Below are 25,967 nucleotides of genomic sequence, written 5' to 3' on the forward strand. Positions count from 1 at the left end.
GTGCCTTGCCCTGAAGACAAGACAAGGTTCCTAGAATCTGAGATGTTATAAACATGTGTATATTATGACACATTACAGGATCCTGAAACCAGGGAAGTTTTATTCTAGATAGGAGACTGTGTGAATGAAAAGAATAATGTGTGGCCTGGCTGTGGAAAGAGGAAAAGAGGGGGATACCTGGAAAAGTTATCATTCTAAGGCACTTTCTGTGGGTCTTCAAAATAATAGAAATTAGTAAGATGCTTCTTGAAATATTACTTAGTTGGGCGCATTGGGGTTTGACCCTTAACTAGGCTATAGCCATCTTCTGGAATTTAGGATCAGACAAAATTCAAAACATTGTCCAAGGGGATTTGCTAATGACATTAAAAAAAAAAAAAAAACCAGCTCATTGACATTCTGCTTCATTCCATGGTCCCCATCACTTTGCTGAGAGTATCACGGTGAGGCTCCCCATGCATTATACGCCTTGCTTTTGAAGTTGCATTTGCCTCTGTGGCCATCTGCTTTTTAGACAAGATTGGGCACATTCAGGGTGGCATGGCCATAGACAAGCCATCTGCTTTTTAATTCGTGAGGCTGCTGTGCCCCCAAAATTCTTTTTCTCCCTCCCTACTTACTATGGGTGATCCCTCAGAAACTTAAACCACAGTCATCCATATGGGAGAAAATGTGAACTCTGGAAGTTTTTCATTTCTGATGAGTAATATAGTAGCAGTTGGATTAAACCAAATCCTTTGAGTATGAGTTTTTAATTCCCTAATTCCCTGAGATAAAGTGATTTCATTGAAGAGATTGATTTAATCTCTTGCAGTTGATGGATACACTACTTGCAAAATTTCAAAACATAAATTTGTTGTTTACTGGTTGACTACCAGGGTTGCGTGCTTGATCCCAGGATTTGCATTTTTCTTTAAGCTGGGATTGCTAAACCGAAGGTGCTTTTGTGTCTGTGCAGTCTGTACCAGCTATGTGTGTGCTCTGCGATCTGACACATTAAAATAACGGAATCACTTTCATTTTAAAAGCACTGCTTCAGGCCGGGTGCGGTGGCTCACGCCTGTAATTTGAACACTTTGGGAGGCTGAGGAGGGCGGATCACCTGAGGTCAGTAGTTCGAGACCAGCCTGACCAACATGGAGAAACCTGTCTCTACTAAAAATACAAAAATTTGCCGGGCCTGGTGGCGCATGCCTGTAATCACAGCTACTTGGGAGGCTGAGGCAGGAGAATCGCTTGAACCAGGGAAGCAGAGGTTGCAGTGAACCGAGACTGTGCCATTGCACTCCAGCCTGGGCAACAAGAGCGAGACTCCATCTCAAAGAACAACAACAACACTGCTTCATATCATAAAAGGGGGTCTCTGTTACCTACAGCTAACATGATATTCTTATAAACCTGATCAGTAAGATTATGGGGCATGATTCACTGTATAGTTAAAAATGGAAGGAAATCTATAAAAGGCATAAAATTTAGATACACCTCCATAACTTGATAGACAAAGATTGCTTTAATGCATCTAGTAGCAACATGTAAAATTGTATAATCAGTAAATTAACTACTTGTTTATTTGTGGTAATTTATTTTTAATCAGTAGCGTTTCATATGTTTAGTTATTTTTTTATTTTGCTATATTTTAGGGGTGTCAAGCTTCCATTTTGGTATCTACTTCTAAATACACTCAGAACAGGAGAAATTTGGACTAATTTTCAAACTACAGATACTTTCTAATCATGATGCATTTCAAAAGTGGACTCGAATTAACTGAGTTGCAAAACATGACAGTGCCCGAGGATGATAACATTAGCAATGACTCCAATGATTTCACCGAAGTAGAAAATGGTCAGATAAATAGGTGAGTATTTTTCCACTAACATTTCTATCCAGTGAAAGAAATGGCTCGTGGCTCACACCTGTAATCCCATCACTTTGGGAGGCCGAGGTGGGTGGATCATTTGAGGTCAGGAATTCGAGACCAGCCTGACCAACATGGTGAAACCCACCAACATGGTGAAACCCCGTCTCTACTAAAAATACAAAAAATTAGCCAGGCATGTGGTGCATGCCTGTAGTCCCAGCTACTTGGGAGGCTGAGGCAGGAGAATCGCTTGAACCTGAGAGGCGGAGGTTGCAGTGAGCCGAGATCATGCCACTGCACTACAGCCTGGATGACAGAGTGAAACTCTGTCTCAGAAAAAAAAAAAAAAGTAAAGAAAAAGAAATGGTTTTAAAAATTATTCTGGTTTTTAGTTATTCTGTTGAATTATTCATTACTAAAGTTATGTTCCATTTGAAGATATAATTTGAATTTCTTATGTGACATCTGTTGGGCATAGTCTGCAATAGCAGATGAAGCAAATAGGAAAGTAATTTATTCATCTTTTAAAATCTTTCAATTGAGACTAATAAAAATGTATGAATACATTGAACCCCAACCAAGCTCTGTGTTATGAATTAAACAGACTACTGGAATTTCACTGCATCCCATATCCAAATGTGTACTACAGTCATCTGTACATATTTTAATCAAGAAATGGTCAAAGTTGCATTTGCTAATGAATCTGTGTTAAACTACAAGTGTGTCATCCTTATAAGCATCATTTGTAGTATGGATTTTAAATAATAATAATGGTTGAGCCCAAATGACTCTGTGAGGAACTATAATAGAGACATAGTACATAAAAGAAAAAGAGAAGGAAAGCGACCACAACTGAGGAGAGAAGCAATGGGGAAGAAGTAGAGGGTCAGGGTAGGAAGAGTGCTGGCCTGGAAGCTCCCAGCCACTAGCTGTGTCCTCAGGCAAGTCCTTCCAACCCTTGGGTCTTTATTGCTTATATCACAAGAGTAGAACCAAATGTCTTTTTAAAAAAATGATTTGGGGCATTCTTAGACCCACTGATTGTCTAGGTGGCTTAGCAGGAAGCCTCCAGCTTGGGAGTTAGCGGCACAGCCTCCTGAAAGATTAGGAGAAGAGAGTGACATATGCAGGACTGTTAGAACACCTACAATGTTATACTTTGGGAGGGTCAAAAGGAAATTGGGATGGAAGAGGATAAGAACATTATGTCAACTAATCAGGCATCTTTGTAGAAATCATTTCTGATAGTCTACATTCTGATAAAGTATGTGATTAAAAGCCCAGCGTAGGATTTAGCTACCATCATTTATTAACACAGATGTTCTCCTTTTTTCCTCCTTTAAATGTTCTTAAGAGGTTAAGTCCCCCACTCAGACACTTTTCCTCATTATTATCCAAGTACGGTCAACTGTGCTAGGTGATGTTTCTTACTATGGGACTCAAGTGTACTTACTTCTTTCATCTTTTTTGAGTAATTCTTAATAATAATACCCATTTCTTGAGTGCCAGGTATTTTACATAAGCTACCACATATCCTTAATAACTGCCATGCACAAGTATTCTTCTGCAAGTGAGAAAAATGTAAAATTTCCATTTACAAATAAGGAAACTAAGGTTCAGAGGAAGAAAATAACTTATCCAAGGGTACACACAGGTCTGTCTAAAATTTGTGTATTTTTACTCTACCCTCCTCCCTCTGGTTATAATGCTTGGGCATTGGTAAAAAGCTAGTCTTTAATAGTTCTATTAAATGCTACCAGGGCCATTTTATGTGCTGTACTCCTGGACAGTTCAGTAGTCCCTGCTGACCTCCACTGAACAGTGGAAGGAATTCTCACCACAAGTAGGCCATTGTGGTTTTATAAAATTATCAAAGCAATCCATTATCAAAGCAATCCAAACCTCAAGGGCCTTAAAGGTGGGAGTCATTTATAATAGTCAGTTTAGAATCTGAACTTGATTTTTAAAAGTGTCACTTACTAAAAATGTCAAGTTTTTAGATGATTACCACTTGCAGTAGATGGGAGAAACATCTATTCTCACCCGCAACTTAGGCATCTTGCCTGGATGAGCTCACTTCCCTATAGGCTCCAACCAGGGCAAGCGTTGGTACAGAGGGAGGTCTGTTGGCTTTTGGTTCCTGTATTGCAAATGCAGTGTGATGAGTTTTTGTTTGTTTGTTTGTTTTTCTTTATTTCCCCTCCTTCTCTGACTCAGTTCATGACTCTTGCTTCATTTCTCGCTCTAACACAATTAAAAACAACATGTTATAGCATGAAGCTAATAAAGAAAAAGACCCTTGCCAATTTTATTGAAGGTCCCTACTGGGTTATCTGGCTTACTGTATTGGCATATTTTAGTAGTCCATGATTCCTGCAAAAACTACACCTAAATACCCCTCATTCTTCCTGCGGCTTTCTCAAATTTGTGGGAGAAAGGTAGGTCCAATTATATGAATCTAAGAAAACCACTTCTCCCCAAACAGTGAACTTTTAGGAAGCTGGAGAAAATGTTGAAAACAAACATTGATGGTGTGTTACTTGGCATCTAGCTGATAGCTCTGCCTGGAAACTTCGCAATTGGATACAATAAGAACCTTTTATTCTTTTAAGTTTGGTTGAAAATAAAAGTGGAGTCATTTGAGCATTCAGACATCTGCCATTATTCCAGTTCAGTTGTTTTATTTCATGCCCAAATTTTGGGGTTGTAGTCATAGAAACCTATACCTGGAATGGCAATACCTTTTAAAATATCCATTAGACCAGTGCTGCCAACTGGTGTTTTAATGTGTGTATGAAACACTTGGAAACCTTGTTAAATGCAGATTCTGATTCTGTAAGTCTGGGGTGGGGCCTGCAATTCTGATTCCTAGCAAATTCCCAGGTGACGCCCATAACTGCTGATCCATGAACCAAACTTTGAGTAGAAAGCTCTAGACTGTTCCTCTAAATGTGAACTTCTTGCGAAAAGGGACTGTCTTAATCATCTTTATATTCCTTCTGCCTATCCTAGTGTCTAGGCAGGGTGGACTGCCTATCCTAGTGTCTAGGTAATGTCTACAGGGTGGACATTACAAATTATGTGTTGACTGAGAGAGAGAGTAAAGTACATGGCTTTGGATTTAGACTTGCATTGAATCCCAGCTCTATCATAGATCTTATTGATCTTGTGCTCTGAGCCTCAATCCCATCCCTTTAAGATGGGGATAATAATAATACCTTTCCTCATGGGATTGTTGGGGAATGTTTAATGCACTATTATCTGTAGGTTAAGAACATAGGCTCTGCACTTAGCCTGCTTATATTCAAATCCTGCCACAACAGGTTAGTTAGCCCATTTATGCCTAGTGTTCCATTATTGGAACGCTAAGCTTGTGGGACTTATTTATATCCTACTGCTCAAGGTCATTGCCAAGGTCTAATTTTTCACACACAAAAAATTGCAACCCCTGGCATAAATGGGTTAATAGTAATGTAACTTAGGTCAAGTTACTTAATTTTTCCAAACTGGGGCTAAAAATAATACCAACCACATATAATTATTGTGAAAATAAATGAGGAAATCCATGTAAAGTACTTGGCACAGTGTCTGGCAATAGTAAGCCTCTTAGTATGAGAAAAGTCTATCGGTAAAAATGCAGTCCCCTTTCTTTGGCAAGCACTTCTTTCTTCTTCACCTCAAGAAGCAATGACATTGCTCTAGGTTTTGGATGATTGCTGGTTATTGCCACCTTAAATTTGGTGAAACATTAGTAGATTATTCTAGGTGTACCCAGACAAATATGCATGTATTTTAATATTTATCTGCTATTGTTCTTTCTGTATACTTATTGCTATTATGACCCAGGAACTATTTAACAAAATTTGAGATTTTTTCATTAAGATTTGTTTTTAAAAGAATTCGAGGCAACTCTTGTCACTACACCCTGAATCCACTTGTCTTTATATATCTTTTGGAGTTTGTGGGCTAAATTTTTATCACTTGAGAGGACCCTTGAAAAGTTATCCCTCTTCTTCTATGTTTTCTATACCTTAGGGAAGAAGATTCCATAGCTTCTTTCTGTATTCAATTTTCATGTCAGAAAATTCTTCTCTTGCTTTCATTTCTCCTGTTACAATTAAAGTCTTTTTTTCCTATTTTCAGTGGAATTTGTCCGTCAAATAAGGCTTTGCTTACCTCTCAGTCTTCTCTTCTCTTTAGATTCCTGTTTCTTCAATTCTCCCTTTTCATGTTTTCCAATATCTTTGTTACTTGCTTCTTCCCTTTCATTTTATTCTCCTTTTTAATACAATGTTAGCATTTCAGAGAAAGGAGTAGGAAAGGTCATTTAAGTTCAACCACTCATCTCTTTTATGTTATGAATTCTCAGAGGAAACAGTATAATCTAGTAAGAACCTGATTAAAATAGGAAGATTATCTTTCTGTTGTACAACTCATCCTTAATTAGATTGTTACTGTTGATTTGTTTCTGGTTTTAAATAACAGCTTTCTGTTGCTTGCCTCTCTTCACAATGTACCTTAGTATAACAGCTTACATCATTTTTTAAGGCTTTGTCTGTTCAGGGTCACCCAATCACCCATTGCAGAGTTTGTTTTGTTTTGTTTTGTTTGTTCACAGAGCAATTGGCTACCTAATGGTTAATTAAATTCTGTTTTATGGGTACAGACACACCCAGTGAGAACTCTTTTTTTAATAATATTTTATCATCCTGAGATAACATGTCAAAGGCACCTTCTTCCATAGCATATTTAAAGTCAATAAAGAGAAATATTACATCAGCTATATTGCCAGAGGTCGTGCTTTTTAACAAGCAAGTGCATCTTTTAAATGGTGAGATAGCAGAAACTTGTGATACGCTGCTTGACCTAGTATTTGAATGGAATTTTTCCATTACAAAAAGTTAGTTAGTTTTATATATTTTTTAAATGCATAGAAATACAAAGCAAACACTTTGGGAGGCCGAGGCGGGCGGATCACGAGGTCAGGAGATCGATACCATCCTGGCTAACACGGTGAAACCCCGTCTCTACTAAAAATACAAAAAATTAGCCGGGTACGGTGGCAGGCGCCTGTGGTCCCAGCTACTCGGGAGGCTGAGGCAGGAGAATGGCGTGAACCCAGGAGGCGGAGCTTGCAGTGAGCCGAGATAGCGCCACTGCAGTCCGGCCTGGGCGAAAGAGAGAGACTCCGTCTCAACAAAAAAAAAAAAAAAAAAAAAAGAAAGAAAGAAAGAAAAAAAGAAATACAAAGCAAAGATGTAAAGACTTAAAGAGAAGAAAAAGTTGAAACACCATAAAGAGAATAGGGACGCTTTAAGTACTTCATTCTTATTGAGCTAAATTTCCCTCCAGCTTAAGCTACTCCCTAATTTCTAAACAGAAGATGCATATTCAGCTTATGGAGAGCTCCTCTGAGTTGCTAATGTGTGGTTAGGTACATATTAGAAGGAGCTGAGAGACAGCACTGGACAACCACAATTCAAGATGAGTTCAGTGTTGACAGAGTGTGGTACAGATAAAGTAATAAGTAGGTCACAGTCCAAAAATTCCAAACCAGAGTGTGGAAGACTTGTGGATGATGAGGGTTTTGAACTGATAGGGAAAGATTGGCTGAGAGGAAGGAAGAGGACCTCCTCAAGGGAAAGTGAATTCCTACTGCCATCTTGTTTTTCCTTCTCTGCTCTCAGAATGCACTGGTTGTATCTCAGCCCTCAGCACCTCAGGAGGAGCAGGGGGGGCTAAGATTGGAACATTGAGGCAAAATCAAATTAAGTAGTACCTGGAATTGCAGGGTGAGGAATTTGTGCTTGAAGCTAATTCAGTGGGTGAGGCAGTGAAGATTTTTGGGAAAACCTATTAAGTCTTGTTGCAGAAAGTAGAGTGAAAGAGACAGAATCAAGGAGACACTCTACAAATAATGTGTTTTAATGTGCTATTTAACGGTTACTCATTAAAATAGCTCTGTCAGTATCATTATTCTCATTATGCAGAAGTTCTGCAGGAAACAGCTGGCAGTCATACAGGGACTTATTCTTTATCTGCTTCAACTGTACAATGTTTGACCTGGCTGAATGCCCCCTCATGTCACAGTGCCTGGATCTCTTTCTTCTCTGCTCACTTATGCTTTGCTACCAGCCCAGGGGAGTGTTACCAGGCCTGGAATTTAGATCTTCCATAACAGGTAGTTTATTGGTGTTTCGTTTGGTTTGTTTGAAAATATTTGCTTTTCTGTTAATTTAAATATAATGGAAATTCTCTGGAAAACAAGTCCCTCCACAAGAAAGGCAAAGGAAAACTGCTGGATAGACTTAGTAGACTTGAGTTGGTTATGAAAATTAGCCAGATTAGGTCAAGCACAGTGGCTCACACCTGTAATCCCAGTACTTTGGGAAGGCGAGGTTGGAAGAATCACTTGAGCCAAGGAGTTCGAGACCAGCGTGGGCAACATAGCAAGACTCCATCCCTACACAATTTTTTTTAAAAGATAAGCTGGGCATGGTGGTGTGTGCCCGTAGTCCCAGCTAATTGGGAGGCTGAGGCAGGAGGATTACTTGAGCCTAGGAGCTCCAGGTTACAGTGAGCTATGATTGTGTCACTGCACTCCAGCTTGGGCAGCAAAGCAAGAACTTGTCTCTAAAATAATAATAATAATAATAATAAAATTAGCTTGACGAAATACATTTGGATGCCCATATCCTTGGGTTCTGCAACTGCAGATTTAACTCAGGATTGAAAATATTTGAGAAAACAAACACAAATTGACAATACAACAATTTAAAAAATGCAAATTTAAAAATATAGTATAACAACTATTTACCTAGCATTTGTATTAGGTATTATAAGTAGTCTAGAGATGACTTAAAGTATACAGGAGGATATGCATAGGTTATATGCAAATTCTATAACTATTTTATGTTAGGGACTTGAGCATCCTTGGATTTTAGTATCTCAGAAGAGAGAGGGGTATCCTAGAAGCAATCCCCTACAAATACCAAGGGACACTGTACAGTCTTTTGACAACAACACTTAAATATTTTGACTCAATTTCATTTTGGAAAGTCCAGTCCCCACTTTTCTTAGGGCGGCCTGTGTGAAAGGGAAGGCTGCTTTCCCCTGCCATTCTGCAGCCAGATCTGTAAACCTTAGTTCTGTGGAAAGATTCAAAACATTAACGACAAAAGAAAAGCCAAACCAGTTATTAGCAGCAATGCTATATAAAACCACCAGAGTTTGCCTGCAAATATATTGCTTTTATTATGTCAATCTCTTGCTAAGAACATTCTATATTATTTCTCAGGCTTTTGTCTTTTAGTTTCCTCTGGCTAATCCCAGTCTGTGCTGGTTTTTTCCTTCTCTGGACTCCTTACCTCATCTTAATCTGCACAGCCTGACGTTCCTATACTGGTGTTACCTGGTATGGTCTCTCCTTGGCCGAATGTCAGCTCCTGTGTTTCAAGAGACCAAGGTTTTTCTTCCACATCCTTTTGATCCCCAGTAGGTCCTAGCCAAAAGCAGTGTCTGCAGATTGTATAGCTTATACCAAGTGATAATCCCAGAGTAAGTCTGTAGTAAGTGTATTGCCTAACTTTGGTTATTTTGTTTGAAATAACACAAACTTGGAGAAATAATGCCTGAAAGAACCAGATCCCTTGGATAAAGATGAAAAACGTCAGTGAATAAAATCAACATCAATGATACATATGTTTCATTTAAAAATGTTTTATTGTGAAATATAGCATCATTGAAAAAAGTGTATGAGGCCAGGTGCGGTGGCTTATGCCTGTAATCCCAACACTTTGGGAGGCCAGGAGTTCAAGACCAGCCTGGCTGGCATAGCAAAACCACGTCTCTACTAAAAATACAAAAATTAGCTGGGCGTGGTGGTGCATACCTGTAATCCCAGCTACTTGGGAGGCTGAGGCACTAGAATCACTTGAGCCTGGGAAGTGGAGATTGTACAAAACTGCACTGCAGGCTGAGTGACTGAGTGAGACTCTGTCTCAGAAAAAAGTATATTAAAATCTAATGTACAGTTTAAATAGGCATGCATCATTGCTTCATTAAACTAGTCCAGTTCAAGTGGTTTTATATTTATTAATGCAAAATTCACTGTCATTTGTTCTAACCATGATCAGGTAATTGAATTTCCAGACTAGAAGAGCCAAAAAGCATCCTTAACATATCTTACTAATATATGCAGCAATTTGCCTATGCATGGACTTTTAATTTCATTTAATTTTTTATTTTTATAGATTTAGGAGGTACAAGTCCAGTTGTGTTACACAAATATAATACATAGTGATGAAGTTTGGGCTTTTAAAATAGTAAACATTGTACCCATTGGATAGTGTTTCATCCCTTGCCCCCTCCCACCTTCCCCTTCTCTGGAGTCTCCAGTGTCTATTATTTCACTCTCTATGTCCACGTGGACCCGTTGTTTAGCTCCCACTTATGAGTAAGAACATTCAGGTTTTGATGTTCTGTTTCTGAGTCATTTCATATAGACCTTCAGCTCTACCCACATTGCTGCAAAAGACATGATTTTATTATTTTTTATGGTGACATAGTATTCCGTGGTATACATCTACACTACATTTTCTTTATCTAGTCATCTGTTGATGGACACTTAGGTTGATTCCATGACTTTGCTATGGTGAATAGTACTGTGATAAATATATGAATGCAGGTATTTTTTTGATATAATAGTTTCCTTTCCTTTGGGTAGATACCCAGTAGTGGGATTGCTAGATGGAATGGTGTTCTATTTTTAGTTCTTTGAGGAATCTTCATACTGTTTTCCATAGAGACTGTCTTAATTTAAGTTCCCACCAATGGTGTATAAGCATTCCTTTTTTTCCACATCCTCGCCAACATCTGCTGTTGGACTTTTCTTTGACAAAGTCATTTGTTGGATAATTTTTTTAAATTAGAAATTTAGGCTATAAAGTTTTGATACTCACCCTGAATATATTTGATGATTCTTAAAGCATTTTAAATTCTTACTTCTGTATATTTGTACATCATTTACTCCATTTAGCCTGGCTGAATTGTTCCCATCTCAAGTCCTATTTTCCCCATGGAGAAGACTGTCTAACATCTATTGCTGTTACTCTGTGCCAGGTGCTGGACTGATGTTTAACATGTACTCTCTCATTTAAGTCTCCCAATAACTTGAAAAGATGATGTAATAGTGTTAACTTCTGTTTCCCAGATGAGGAAACTAAGGTAGCATGCTCAGGCCCTCAGAGATAGTGAGGATTTGAATTCAAGTTCTAAGTCCCTTGCTTTCTCAAAGCCTTGGCTCTGACCCTCACCGTCGACCATATGCCTTGCCTCCCACTGTAATTTCCTAGTCTGAACTCCTGTAGCCTCCTGTTTGCATCACTTATTACCTACCCCCATGTCTCCCCAGTGCCTGTTCCAGTGACTTGCATATAGCAGGTGCTGAAGGAATGTTTGATGGTGAAACAGTTGTTTTCTTTTCTGCAAGGGGGTGGGAATTTCTATTTAACAATTTTGTAGTCCAAGAACCTGAGCTCAAAAGAAAACTTGCCTCTAGTATCCTTTTAAATACCAGGTTTATAGTAGTCTTGATATTATCTAATTTTCCACTTAGGGGAAAACTATACAAAAATTAATTTATGTTGTATATAGTGTTTAAATTTATTATTAAAATGATTCAAAATGTATAGCTGTTTTTGACTTATGGTTGTCTTTCATTTCATCTCAAGATGAGCACCTATTATTGGCATTGTTTTGTACAAGTTAGAGTGCAGGATATAAAAATGAATGAGGCAAAGTGCCTGCCCTTGGGGCACTTATAGTTTATTTGGTAAAACGAGAATATAGACAACTCATAATGCCAAAAAAAAAAAAAAAAGAAGAAAAGGTGGGGGGAGTTGGTGGTTGAATAGGGCTGTAAACTCTTAGCTGATTGGTAACTGTTCATGTATGTTTTGGTGAGTAATATATCATTTAGTAAAGATGTCAAGCTTCAAATCATTATCATAAGGTTAAATATATTACGCATGTCTTTACAGCAAGTTTATTTCTGATCGTGAAAGTAGAAGAAGTCTCACAAACAGCCATTTGGAAAAAAAGAAGTGTGATGAGTATGTAAGTATCATTATAATGTAGTATGCTTATTTTTTTAATCATATAAATTGGGACAAATCTTTTTAATTCAAGTAGCATAGTACCAAAAGCATAACTACCTGTATTCACCAGGATATTCCTCATACCTTATGTATTTTCTCTTGAAATCCATTCAAGGAAATAACTAGATAACTAACAATGGATTTTCTTGAATTTTACTTCCATATTGGTTCCTGAGAGTGCATTAAAGGCTTTGGCTTGATGAACTTTCTTGGGGATTATTTTGCTTAGTGTCAACGTTTGTTTCTTTGTTCAGATTCCAGGTACAACCTCCTTAGGCATGTCTGTTTTTAACCTAAGCAATGCCATTATGGGCAGTGGGATTTTGGGACTCGCCTTTGCCCTGGCAAACACTGGAATCCTACTTTTTCTGTGAGTATTGACGTGCCAGTACTTTCCATTTTAAAACTGAACTTTTTGTATGTTTCTGTTATTACATAGAAGAAATGTGAAATATTTATAAATAGTTTTTTTATTAACTTGGCTAAGTTACAAGTACATACTTTGACATTTATTGCTTGAGTGATTTTCCAAAATGTACCTAATGCTTACAACAAAGAGGAAGGAGAAAATCTTTTTATTAATCAAAAATACTGAAATAAGCATTTGTGAAAAGGATTAAAGCATTTGAAAATAACTTTTTTTGGTATTTTTGGAGTCTACCTGTGACTTTAAATCTCAGTTAAAATATTAAGAGGCGTTTAACCCCAGCCAGTCACCACTTTGGCATTTGGATTGCTGTGAAGCGTGTACTACATCAAAGGGCAATTACAAATTTGTTTGTAATAAATATTCAAGAAGCATAGAAATTTTCAGTGTTTTGAAGATGAGAAATTAGCATGTACTTTCCCACTGAGATTCAATGAAAAGAAAATGGGCAATTTTCTTTTTAAATAACTTTATCTCAAACTGTTGAATGGGACTTTCTGCAAATGTATGGAGGGCTTATTTTTAGTTGGAACAAGATTAAGAGAGATGATAGAATTTGTACTAAGAAAATTCTCGCCCAGCCTGATTCCCTCTCAAATGTCACACGAGTGTCAGTGGTGAGGTGAGGGAGAAAGCGCTTCTCTGAGGATCTTGCCTTTTGTTCCCTGACTTGAAACTCACGCTTTTCATTGGCCTGGCTAGATAGTCCTTGTTGCCATGTCCTTTTGACAGGAGCATCATTTCCTTACAAGCAGTGACCGAAATGGTTACTAATCCTACAAACTGTGGATATCCTTTCAAAAAAGACATCAAAAACTGAGATAAAAGAATATTACTGCCCATTCCATTACTCCAGGAACAGAAATGCCCATCCATGCTGCCCTATGTTAGGCATTAATTTTGTGTGTGTGTAAATTAACATGTCCTTTCTAAAATTAAAAGACTGTGTAAGATGGTGAATTCAATACATTGTCTTCCATATTGTCAGCCTAATTCAGTGAACCTAACTCTAGCCTCCTCTCTTGATCACTCTGAATGCATCTTTCTAAGTTGCCTTTCCGCTTGAGCTGAGTGCCAGGTTTTAGGGTAATATGGAAGAATTGGACAACATATTTCTATGGTGATTTTTTTGAGTATATGTGAAATTCTGACTCTCTGAGGATAGTAGACTGCTTGAGGAGCTACACTTCTGGTTTTCAGTGCATTTACATGAGACACCTGAGCGCTACTCCCAACTCCTCTTCTAAATGGCTATGTAGTTTTAAGCAACTTTCTTAGCCACTCTGAGCTTCAGTTCCTTCCTCTTCAAAACAAGGAAATTGTGCAAGAAAAATTTCAGAACCAGGCCAACCTCCAAAACGCTATGGTTCTGTGACTATTTTCAGTCATTCCAAAGCTGGGAATATGTTCAGTTCAGAATGTGTATTACATTGATTTCTTTTTTTAAAAGTTATTGCAATATGTCAAGTTATAAATTAACCTAGTGTAAAAAGTCAATTCTTTGATGGTTGTAACAACAGTAATTCTTGTATCTCTACAAGAGATACAAGTAGTATCTGGTAGTGCCAGGCATTATTCCAAGTGTTTTATGCAGAATCCTTACAATAACTCTATGAAGTAGCTGCTATCATTAATTTCCTGTTTCACAGATAAGGAAACTGAGGCATAAAGGGTAGCTTTAATTTTGGAATCTCTCTTGATCACCCTTCTGAGGATTTCCTCTACCTCTCTTCTTTGCTAGATCCATTGTTTCCTATATTCCATTTATTATTCTTTCTGGCTTTGCTTATGTGCTGTTATTGCTCAGAAAAGGTGACTGAAAATAAAATTTTTGAGACCTTTATTTCTGAAAAATATTTTTATTCTACTTTTACCTTTGATTGGTAGTTTGGTTGGATATAGAACTTTATACTAGCAATAATTTTCCTTCAGAATTTTGAAGGTATTGCTCTATTTCCTTCTAGCTTTTTTCTGTTGTGAAGCCCTATATGCTTCTGATTCCTGATCTTTTATATACAGCCAGGTTTTGTTAATTTTTTTTTTTTTTGGAAACTTGTCAAATCTCTTAGTTCCCAGTATCCTGCAGTTTCACAATGACGTGCCTTGATGTGGGCCTGTTTTCATCAATTGTGTCAGGCATTGGGTGCAATCTTTTCTTTTAGAAATCCATGGCCTTGGCCGGGCACAGTGGCTCATGCCTATAATCCCAGAACTTTGGGAGGCTGAGGCCGGTGGATCACCTGGCAGTTTGAGACCAGCCTGGCCAGCCTTGCCAACATGGTGAAACCCCGTCTCTACTGAAAATACAAAAAATTAGCTGGGTGTAGGGGCGGGCACCTGTAATCCCAGCTACTCAGGAGGCTGAGGCAGGAGAATCGATTGAACCCGGGAGGCGGAGGTTGCAGTGAGCTGAGATTGTGTCCAGCCTGGGGGACAGAGCAAGATTCCGTCTCAAAAAAAAAAAAAAAAGGAAATCCATGACCTTCAGTTTGGGAAATTTTTTTACATTATTGTGTTGATGAATTCCTATTACCCCCAGATTTTGGAACTTCTAGACTAGTCCTCTAAGTTTTTTAATCTTTCCTTTATTTTCATTTCTATAACGTTTCACTGTAATTTTTGGGATATGTCCTCAATTTTTCCCCTCTTTATTGAATTTTTTATTTCTGTTACTATATTTATAGGAGCTTAAAAACTCTAAGAATGTTTCTTTTTAATATTATTTTGGTTCTGTTTCATGATTTCAATATCTTCTCTGAGGATTCTAATGATAGTTTTTTTTCTGCATTATGAAAAATTTAAAACATGAAGTAGAGAGAATAGTAGAAAAAGATTTTTATGTTTCCTTCCTTCTATGGATGGTTGTTTTAGTCAGTCCCCCACCAAGACTGTCTTGAAGCAAATCTCAGCTATTTTATTATTTCATCCCTAAATATTTTAGTATATATCTCTAAAATATAAGGACTCTTTTAACTCAATATGTCATACCTAGAAACAAGTCAACAACAGTTCCCTAATATCATCAAATATACAATCAGTATTTAAATTGCTTTGATTATGTTATGTTTTTAAACATATGGGTTGTTCAAATCAGTACTCAGATAAGGTTCACACAGTGCAATTGGTTGATATGTATTTTAAGTCTTTTTTAATTTATATTTTCCCATTTCTTTCCTTTTATTCTGTGCCACTTATTTAAGAAACAGGGCCATTTGTGTAAAGTTTTCCACAATCTGGATTTTGCTGTTTGTATCCCTGAGGTACAAGCTGATTTTTGTTTGTTTTGGGGTCTTTCATCTTAGACTCTTTGCCCAGATGTCAGATAGTTCCTCTTTATCTGCTGTCTTCAAGAATGGGGGGAAAACAAGGCTGATTTGAGCCTGGCACACATGAGTGGGGCTTGTTCGCAATAGCTTCACTTAAGATGCTCTCGAGCCCTTTACTTGGGAACCACCAGGGTCATTTGTCTAAGACCCTCTTCTTTGGCTCTTCAGATCACCCAGAGAACAGCTCCCAATCCCCTGTTCTGGGGGCCTAGACCTCACCGCCATCTTTCTGGGAACCAAGTAGGGGGAAAGGGCTGGAATGATTATCCCAGCAGGCATGTGTTCACTCAGTTCCCAATTTTCATTAGAGTATGCCTCTTGCCCACAAATTGTGCCTAGTCTCTCACCTAGAAACATATATTGTATACTTTCCAGAGAACATATATTCAGATTGTTGCCAGGATGGGGGAGGACCAACCAGTCAGCTTTATGGAGTAGGACCTGGTCTGGGGAATCTAGCTATTTCTTGAAAAAAGTTCAACAGATCCTCACTATTTTAGCTCACCCCTTCCATTATCCCCAACTTTCAGTCATGCCAGCAGTGCCTTTTAGAGATTCTGTGAGGTAAACTGAGTTGGTCTTGGCTTTTTCCACTGCCGATTTATGGTTCAGGTCTGTCTGCTTTCCAGCTTTCAAAATTTCATTATTGTCTACTATTATATTTTATCCTAGCAGCTTTACGCCTTAAAAAATCTTTTTACTGGGATATCAAGGGAGAGGGAGTAAGTCCTTGTATTCAATCTACTATTCCTAGAATTCAATTGATTTTTAACTATACTGGCTGAGGGATAATTGACCTCCTATCTCATGACACTTTAGTGTCTGATTAAAGCGGGGAATTGGAAAAATTTACTTTTGTAGTTGAAGGAAGATTTTTCCTGGATGAAACTATTATAGATCATTTAGTTATTTGTAAGATTCATGGATAACAAGCGCAACACACCAAGTCTTCAGCTAAATGTCATGAAGGTAGTTGTACAAAGGCTCAAACTTTAAGTTTCTCACTAAACTTAGGACTCTCCTACCTCAGGACAAGGATTCACTCTGTGACTCTTGTAAAACCAGCTGCTCCTACAACTGCTCAAAGCCAAGAAGCAGTTGGCAGGATCAAGATATTTCATCTGGTACAGGGCTCCATTCCAGACTCACATTGGCCAACACAGGAAAGGAGTCCAAGACTGTCCAGGCTTCTTTGGACCAGCAGCTGGGAAGGCTCCTTAGTGTCTCCCTGAGGCTGGGTGTGGAGCCTTCTCTGCAGTCATCTGGAAACTTGTTGGTGCGATTTCTTTTTCTTGGATGAGTTTGCAGCTCATTTTTTTTAAACCTATCCATAATGGCTGTCATCCCTGTTTAACACACTCTAATTCAGTTAGATTCAATGAGTCCTGTCCTGTTGTAAGAATGGTGCTGGATTTTGCATTTTTCTGAATTCTGAGGATGCTGGTGGGCACTCTCGATTTATCATAGTTCTGCAGGTATATATCCTCTATGGGTAACAAAGTGGGGCTGGACCCTGAGGCTGCAAGTCAGGGATGTACTGAGGCACAAGTACCTCAGGGTAAAGAGTACTTGTTGAGCTGTTTTCCTAGGAGTGAGGACCCAAATAAAAGGCAATAGATGCTAAAGGAATTTCCTGCCACCATAACTTCCTCTTTATCTGAGTCTTACCCATAACTCCATCATAGCAGAAGTAGGAATTAGAAATCAATATTGACATGGAAGAATGGTGGGTTTTGTTTTGTTACATTTTGTTACATTTTCTGAAGATTTCTATTAAAGGCATACATTTTACAGGAAATTAATCTCTAGAACACATCTCATAGTACTAGGTAAGTATAATGTTTATTACACTACACAGAATCTGATAAAGCAATAAATGCTTTTTATTTTTCCATAACTTCTTAACATGTATTATTATTTTTATTTTAATAATGTAGTCCTTAAGTTGAAAACCATGAAAAACAAAAGTAGAATTCATGACACTTCTGAGATATCAGTTTATTATTAACACTGAGTTTGTGAACAATCTCTTCGAAATGTTAATTGTGAAACAAAAGTACAATGTGTGTAAAACAATAGTTTAAATTTTATTTGGTTGATTATAATACCAGACCTTTTGGATTCTTGTTTTCCATTTTCTATCTCATTTGTGTTGTGGTTGTGGGAGTGAAAAAGATAATTTATCTAAAAACAGACTTTGAAAAGTGGCATGCAAGGAGACTTTTATTAGTACCAACGCATAGAGCTACTAGGAAGAATAAATGAGTGGTGTGTGTGTGTGTGTGTGTGTGAATGTGAGAGAGAAAGAGAGATGGAGAGAGTGATAGTAGTGAGTGGTGCATAGTACACACTGTAGGTATTTGTTAAAATACTACAGTTAGTATTAGGTAGTCACTAAGTAATGGCTAACATTTACTGAACAGTATCTATATATGCTACACTATCTTAATCCCCACCAACAACATTATGAGGTAGGTATTAGCCCCATTTTACAGATAAAGTAACTGAGGCTCAATAACTTACCTGTGATCACACATTAGAAAGTAGGGGAGCCAGCGTCCCATCCAGGCTTGCTTGACTCTAGAGCCAGCGTGATCTAAAACACCATACCGCCTTTGGTGATGCCTTCTTCAGACACCAAAGTTGCATTATTACTCTACAACTTGAGAAAAACTTTATTTTTGTCAACGGATGCTTGCAAGTTAGTACTTACCTTTTACTTTCCAATATAATGTACCTTTAAAATCACCTTATAAAATCAGCCAGTGTTCCTGAATTATCTTGCTAGTGTTCCACCAATAACCATCCCCTTTACTGTCATGAAAACAGCTTGGCAATATCAAGTGTACCAAACTGTAGACCGAGGATGTCAGGTTCCTGTTCACAACAAGTAAAATGTATGCTTAAAGTATATTGTGAAACCAATAAACCTCTCAGTGGCTTCATATTTGTCATGTGGGTTCCTGCATGTGCAATTTAAGATTTCCCATTGCTTTCGGAGCTGTTGAACTCCTGAAAGAAGTAACTAAACATTTTGTTGTTAAGAATTAAACACCAAGTGATAGCAAAATCAAATAATACCAAGTTTAACCCTAGGAAACTTGTTAAATAACCATGGTACTTTCATAAAATAGAGTATTAGACTACTACTTAAAAGAGTAAAATAGACTTATATGGGCAGGTGAGGAAAAATCTCCTAGGTTGTAACGGGGAACATAGTGTGTAGCACTATGTTACTGTGTAGCATAGTATTATTAATACTGTGTAGCATAGTACTATTACATGAATACAAACTGAATATTGGGTGGAAGTGAGCATGGAAGGAGGGTGTGTCTATATGTATACATTATATTGCCCAGAATATTTGGGGAGGGTACACAAGAGAACTGTTGGCAGTGGTTACTTCTGGAGAGTGAGAAAGGGTCTAGAGGTGGAGTGGAGATGGAATGTTTAGACTCTTTGAATTTATTTTTAACCTGCTTTTAGAGGAAAAAAAGCTAGTTGAAAAAATTGGTTTTTTGAAGAACTTAACACCAGTGCAGTAAGACTTTTTCTTTTTCCTCTTACCTGCTAAAAACTTGAGAGAGAAAATATATTTTTGGTGTAGATAGTTAGACCATGAAGCTAGAGTGAGGACTCTGTCAATGCTGTGCCACTTGTTCCAGACTGTATTTTCAACCTCTTTTCCCTTCAGATGACCTCAGCTTCTGCCACACTAACCTTCCCTTTTCTGTAGAGGCTGCCTGCCTTAAAACTGTTACCTTGGTCTTTCCAGAGCCCACCCGTACCCTGTCTCATCTCTGTCTTCTGAATCCTCATGGTCCTGGAAGGCCTAGATCAGATGTTATCTCCTCCAAAACTGCTTGTCTGATCCTCCCAGGTGGAAGGGAGGTCTCTCTTCCTTTCTTTTTCAGTGTCATTTGTATCTTTCTAATAGTAAGTATCACTTCCATTATTTAAGCATACATTTTACCTTCCCTATTGAATGCTGAGCCCTACAAGGGCAGGATTAATGCCAAATTCTTCCTTGTTGAAATCATCCTCCTCCCGCTAACACGATCTAGAACAGCATTTGCACGTAGCTGCTCCTCAGCAAAGTTTTACTGAAATGAGTGAATGGATATGTAAGAATTAGATTTTGCAAAACCAGAATCAAGGCTTTAGGGCAAAACAGTGGCTTTCATTATTGTTGCAAATTTATCAGAGAGGAAAAAGATCAACTGAAAGGTTTAGTTCACCCTCAGACTTTTAGTAGGCTGTGGAGATGTGATAATAATCACAGAGTCAGCATGGGACTGGCTGCTCATTGTCTACTTTCCTAGGAATGCCTCCTTCATTTGAAAATTCAAAATAGTTCTGAGACTGCTAAGAAATACTAGATGAGGTTGGTATTGCAAAAGGGCATTTGTTGTTAAATTGCTGTTTGGGAAAAGGACAGTAATTGTCATTGTCAGTTACAGCAATTATCTTCACTTTGGTGGATTGTTTACTTAATTGTAGGTGAATTCTCTGGCCCTCTCTCCCTCCCTGTCTCTCTGTCTGTCTCTCAATATTCGCCTTTGTGGGCCATTTGTAATTATCCTACCAGCAAAACTATGCACCATTGTATTGTCTATGATCCATGTTTACAAACAAATCAGTTAGTACCCCTTCCAGTAAGGATAAGTCGAAAAATATAAGGGTCTCTGTAAACTGAGATCAGACTACCAGGTCCCTTCTCTCTTTAAATTTAGTGTTTTACAATTGAGCCTACATAAGGAGTAAATAGAAATAGAAGTAAAAGTATAGACCCATCAGCACATTGCCCTAAGTCCTTGCTCGTATGTTATGGGAATTTGATCATTACTATCCCATCACAAAAAATAGTCTTCTCATTCTATCGGGAGAATTATATTCTTAACCAATTGCACCAGCATCACTTTCTGATGTCTCTAAATATTTTTCAGCAAATTCTACTAAGTTGCAGTGAGATTGCAGCATACCTTTATACAAACTTGGCCTGCTCTTAAGCTATCGTTGCTTTATTACTTTACATATATGCCAAAAAGGTTGAATGACACCTACCAAGATAATAATTTTGCTCTCAGTGGCAACGAAGATGGTCTGTGTGCTATTTATCAAGTTATTCCTTATAAATGGTAAGTCATCTCCTCTGTGCATTCCTAAGTGAGCAGTTCTTTGCCTCCTTAGGAAATACCAAACCGGACCTTGTGATCTAAAGACAGAGCAGTTAAGAGGAAGTCAATAAGGAAACCCTACTCTTCCGGATGATCCTAGGAGGTCCATCGGACTAGTCACATTCATCTTTCCTCTTGCCAATCAGTTTCTTGTTTTTAGAATTCTTTGAGTTATAGTCACAGTTCCTTAGAAATGATTTGAAGAGAAAATTGTCCTTTGGCTGGCAGCAAAAATCATTGACATCAGAGTCTGTTGTTTGGGAGTAATAACCCGGGAGAGGGAGAAATGGCACATTCAGGCTTGCCAACATTTGAAATACATGGAAAAGGGACAGTGGCAGTGCCATTGAACTCTATTGAAATCCACTGGATTAAGAAGCTTTTCAGAAATAGGGAAATGGGAAAGTGGTTAGCGTTACGTTAACAATGAGTGCCTATTTTGTAAACAGAAATAGTTGGCATGCGTAGGAGATGAGTCCCACTCATTGTTTTTAGAAGTTGAGCAGCTATTGCTAGTTTATGAGTCATCTGTGATGCATCTGATAAGGGGGTTCTAAGAATTCAATTCTCTTAGCCCCAGAAAGGTAGGGGTGTGTGTGCGTGTGTGTGTGCACGCGCATGCGCTAGAGTGTATACCCTGAGTTCACTCAGTCCTATTTATGCTGAGTTGCATCAGGTGCCTTGGTCCTACCCAAGGACAACAGTGTGATCTCTGTTTTGGTACAGTGTATTTTTCTTAGCCTGCAACAGACAACTTAACTATACTGGCTATGGTTTTACAGCATTATTTACCTCCATGATTGGTAGAATGCCTTCTCTGCTCACTCATCTGGTTTACAGTAGGCCAGGTGCGTGTTAGCACAGTAGAGCAGGTTAAGTATGGTGCAGAGAGTTGGATTTTCAAGGTTAGCTTGAACTTTTATTACTCACAGAGTGGTAGTTGGTTTAATTGGAAAACTGCTCCTTTGTGGGCCAGTTAGTTTTGCTTTGTTCTCTGGCCACAGACTTTACCTTATGTCAGGCACATGATTTCAAAGATCTGCATCTATATCAGGGGTCAGCAAGGGACAGCCTGCAGACCAAAGCCACCCGCAGCCTCCTTTTGTGTGGCTGGCTAGGTAAGATTGACTTTTAATTTTATAAAGGACTTTAAAAAAGAAAAGATAGTTATAAAGTGTACATTGTTCCATGAGATCTTTATAACAACCCTGTTAATCACTCCCATTTTATAGATAAAGAAACTGAAACCGCCTTTGCAAAATTATAACCAAGGAAATTATGACAGTGAAAGAAATCAGACCTAACCAACTCTATCTTGCTTCTAACCCTTAAGCTGTCCTTGTTCATTCCTGGGCATAGGCCTAACTAACTTTGGGAAGGAATTCAGTTCATGGTTTGACTGAAACAAAATTGGTAACAGCCCTTTTCCAAAAAGACCCCCTTCTTGCCTGGGGTCCAGTCTGCCTTTGCAGGACTAACAAATTAACTACACGATTAGAAATTACAGTTTAGGGGTCATGCAGCCTCTGGCTCCAAGAGTCTGAACCTCCCCAAATTGCTCCTCGGGGTAACATCATTATTGTAAAACCTAAGATCAGTGCTTGAGATATTTTGCAGAGCTGTACTCCATGTATCAGCTGACACCACCCAGACTGGTAATCTCACCCAACCAGTTCTGCCATTGCACCCAGGAACAGAAGACAGCAAGAAAATCTTACTTCACCCCCCTATGATTTCGTATCCAACCTAACCAATCATCACTCCCCACTTCCCAAGCCCCTAGCTGCCAAATTATCTTTAAGAACTCTGATCCCCGAATGCTCTGGGAGACTGATTTGAGTAATAATAAAACTCCGGTCTCCCACACAGCTGACTCTGCGTGACTTACTCTTTCTCCATTGCAATTCCCCTGCCTCAATAAAGTGGTTCTGTCTAGGCAGCGGGCAAGGTGAACCCATTGGGCGACTACAAAACTAAAATTAACGGAGGCTACGTAACTTGCCCAAGATGACTGACATCTGTGGGGAGGAGAGCAACAAGTCCATTGGGTGCTCCTCTTAAACCTCCTATTTCTCCTTAAATGTGCCTTGTTACCACAAAAACAGAATGGGAAAATATGAATGAAGCCCCCAATCCACCTTTCTACCAGAACAAAAGTCCCAAATACCCACCGAGAACAGCATATTCCTTTATTTCAACAGTCACATGGGATTTTTCTGTCACTCAAGAGTTAACATCTTTAGAATATGATAAAGAGTAGGGATCTAGGTTTGAGGAGAAGGGAAACAACTTGTCCTTGTGGAGTGGGAAAAGAGGAACAAGGACACATCAAGAGTGTCAAGAGTTATAAATGGAGTGCCCACAAAACCCACAGCCCTCTACCCACTATAGGTTAAAAACAGGAAGTGGTAGTGGTACATGGCTCTCTTTCTCACTGGTACAACATCCTCATTTAAGCTCAGACCTCTCTTTAACTTTTTTACAAAGAACCAACTAAACTAAAATTCTATTTTTACCAGGATACTTCTTTTAGATTCCTCTTTCTTTTTAGGATTATATTAGATACTATTTGAATTGGCCATCAGCAATGCATATTTCTTTTTCTAGACAAAACAAAATACCTAACTGACAGTGAGGCTAGTTTAAGAAAAGCTTTGCACCACAGAGCTTAGATTTACCTACAAGGAAAGAAATGGAAAGAACTGTACAAATAATTGCTCTCCACCTGTTTCCTGCCTGGCCTTTTAAAACCACCCGTTTAATTCCCTAATCTAATTTGTAAGCATTATACATGATCACATGCTACAAGGTCACCGTGTGCTGGTCTTCTGACCCTCAGAATTTTGAAATTTGATCAGAATTTAGTGACTAAGAAGTCCACTTTAGGACTGAATAATTATGTTTCTACTCCTTTCTGTAAGTATTTTGTGAGCTCCTTAATCAAACAGGGATTGTATTAATGAGCTTAAGACTTAAACAAATGCAACTCTCCCCTAAAAAGGGGTTAAAATAATAATACTGTCACTTGAAAAGTTCTTTATATTTTTATTGTAAAACTAAGATAACCATTAAACCATTTTGAAAATGCATAAAATAAATGAAATAAAGTATAAAGAAAACACGCAAAGTCTCTCTGTTCAGAGTGTTCAGGCTCACCTTAGACAAGCTCCATTAACATTTCAATGTATTTCATTCTAAGATTTTTGTTTGCCGCTTAGGTCTTATTTTTTACAGTGTTATTCCTCTCTGGATGTTTGACTTTGATAGACAATGCAACGTGATGGGTAGGGACTTTGGAGTCATACTACCAGGGTTTGAGTGCTCTGACACTAGCTGTGTGACCTTAGACAAAATACTTAACCTCCTTGTTACCTTATTTACCTTATCTGTAAAATAAGGATAGTAATAGTACTACTCATAAGTGAAGTATTTTAAAAAGTGCTTAGAAAGGGCCTGATATATAATGAATACCCCAACATTTGGTACTATTAATGATCAGTAAAGTGTTTTATTAATTATATTGAATCCCTTAAGGTAAATTAAAGAGCTTGACAAAACCCATTTTCATATAAAAGATCATTTTGAATTTTTCAAAATATTTAACATTTTCATATGAATTTAGGGACTCAGAACACCATGTCCCTGTCTCTTCGCTTTTGGGCCTGCCTCTTTCCATCTGAGCTCTCATTAAACAAAGGATTTTTTTTTTTTTTGAAACAGCATCTCACTCTGTCACCCAGGCTGCAGTGCAGTGACATGATCTCAGCTCACTGCAACCTCCGCCTCCCGGGTTCAAGCAATTCTCCTGCCTCAGCCTCCCAAGTAGCTGGGACCACAGGCATACGCTGCTATGCCCAGCTCATTTTTTGTATTTTAGTAGATAACGTAGATACGGGGTTTCACCATGTTATCCAGGCTGGTCGCGAACTCCTGAGCTCAGGCAATCTGCCCACCTCTGCCTCCCAAAGTGCTGGGATTACAGGTGTGAGCCACCACGCCTGGCCAGGATTCTTCTTCTGTGTCTCTTTCCTCACCACTTAAGTCTTCCATTGGCATTGCTTCCCTAGGCCAGAAACCACTATTCCTGTCCTCGAGCCTCACTGAGAGCCTCTGGTCCCTCACTTAAACCTTCTACTCATGCCCTACTTCCTGTTTCCACTGGCTGGCTGTCACACTTGCCTGGAAAACCCCTGAAGCTGAGCTTTCCAACCACACAGACACGGCAACACTAAATTCTTGGTCTGCATTCTCAATTGGGTCCTCCCCACAGTCCAGCCCCTCCATCATTTTCAGCTAGTGTTCTAGTCTCTTCAACAGTGTTTTCACATCTTTATACAGGTATTTCCCCTAGAATAATTGGGGGTGGGGATGGAGAAGCAGGGAGAGTTGGTGGAGATGAAAGATGAATGGGAAAGTGCAAGGTGAAGATGCAGGAGGGTTGAGACCCTTGAGAAAGGTAAACTAGAAGTAAGAGGTAGAAGAGGGTGAGGGAGAGGCCAGCAATAGCAGAAAGGAGTGGAGAAAGATAGGCTAGCCCGAACCGATGCATTTCCTATGGTTTGTCTAAGTTCCTTGTCCTGGATTTTAAATTTTTCTTGTAAATACTCTGCCTCAACAAGCAGTATGTCTGTAAGTTTTGGAGTGAGGGCTGTGGGTTATTAGGAGACAGTGATAGATCAAAGGAGGACTAGTAATAAAGACCACTTTTACCCCAGCTCAAGGAGTTTTTATATGTACTAGCCTGCTTGTTTAATTGAGGATAGTAAAAGTTTTATACTTCTAACTGGATCTAGAAGAGGAAGAATTACATAGTTTAGTAAGCCTCAGATCCCTTTTGGAAGGAGTGAAATATGGGGGAGGGGAGGTTGAAAATAGTATTTAAATATATGTCCTGCTGAAGTAAATAATGCTTGAGGTGGGCAGATCACCTGAGGTCAGGAGTTTGAGATCAGCCTGGCCAATATGGTGAAACCCGTCTCTACTAAAAAATACAAAAATTAGCTGGGTGCGGTGGCATGCACC

At 38.6% G+C, this 25,967-nt stretch overlaps 1 protein-coding gene across 12 annotated transcripts in view; it reads left to right on the forward strand.

Moving 5' to 3' along the window:
• The window catches only part of SLC38A1 (solute carrier family 38 member 1), an 88,882-nt gene that overhangs the window by 30,424 nt on the left and 32,491 nt on the right, over positions 1 to 25,967 (forward strand). For 11 of the 12 annotated variants that reach the window (XM_003825760.6, XM_003825759.6, XM_063593081.1 and 8 more), the window contains exons 3-5: positions 1,641 to 1,855; positions 11,899 to 11,974; positions 12,270 to 12,385. In XM_003825760.6, the coding sequence (XP_003825808.1) occupies positions 1,734 to 1,855; positions 11,899 to 11,974; positions 12,270 to 12,385 (314 nt within the window). In that variant the 5' untranslated portion in view covers positions 1,641 to 1,733. The remainder of the gene's footprint in view (positions 1 to 1,640; positions 1,856 to 11,898; positions 11,975 to 12,269; positions 12,386 to 25,967) is intronic. The other variant, XM_034935988.3, reaches the window with a different exon arrangement.

This window comes from Pan paniscus, chromosome 10 (genome assembly GCF_029289425.2).
Source record: "Pan paniscus chromosome 10, NHGRI_mPanPan1-v2.0_pri, whole genome shotgun sequence".
Lineage (NCBI taxonomy): Eukaryota > Metazoa > Chordata > Mammalia > Primates > Hominidae > Pan > Pan paniscus.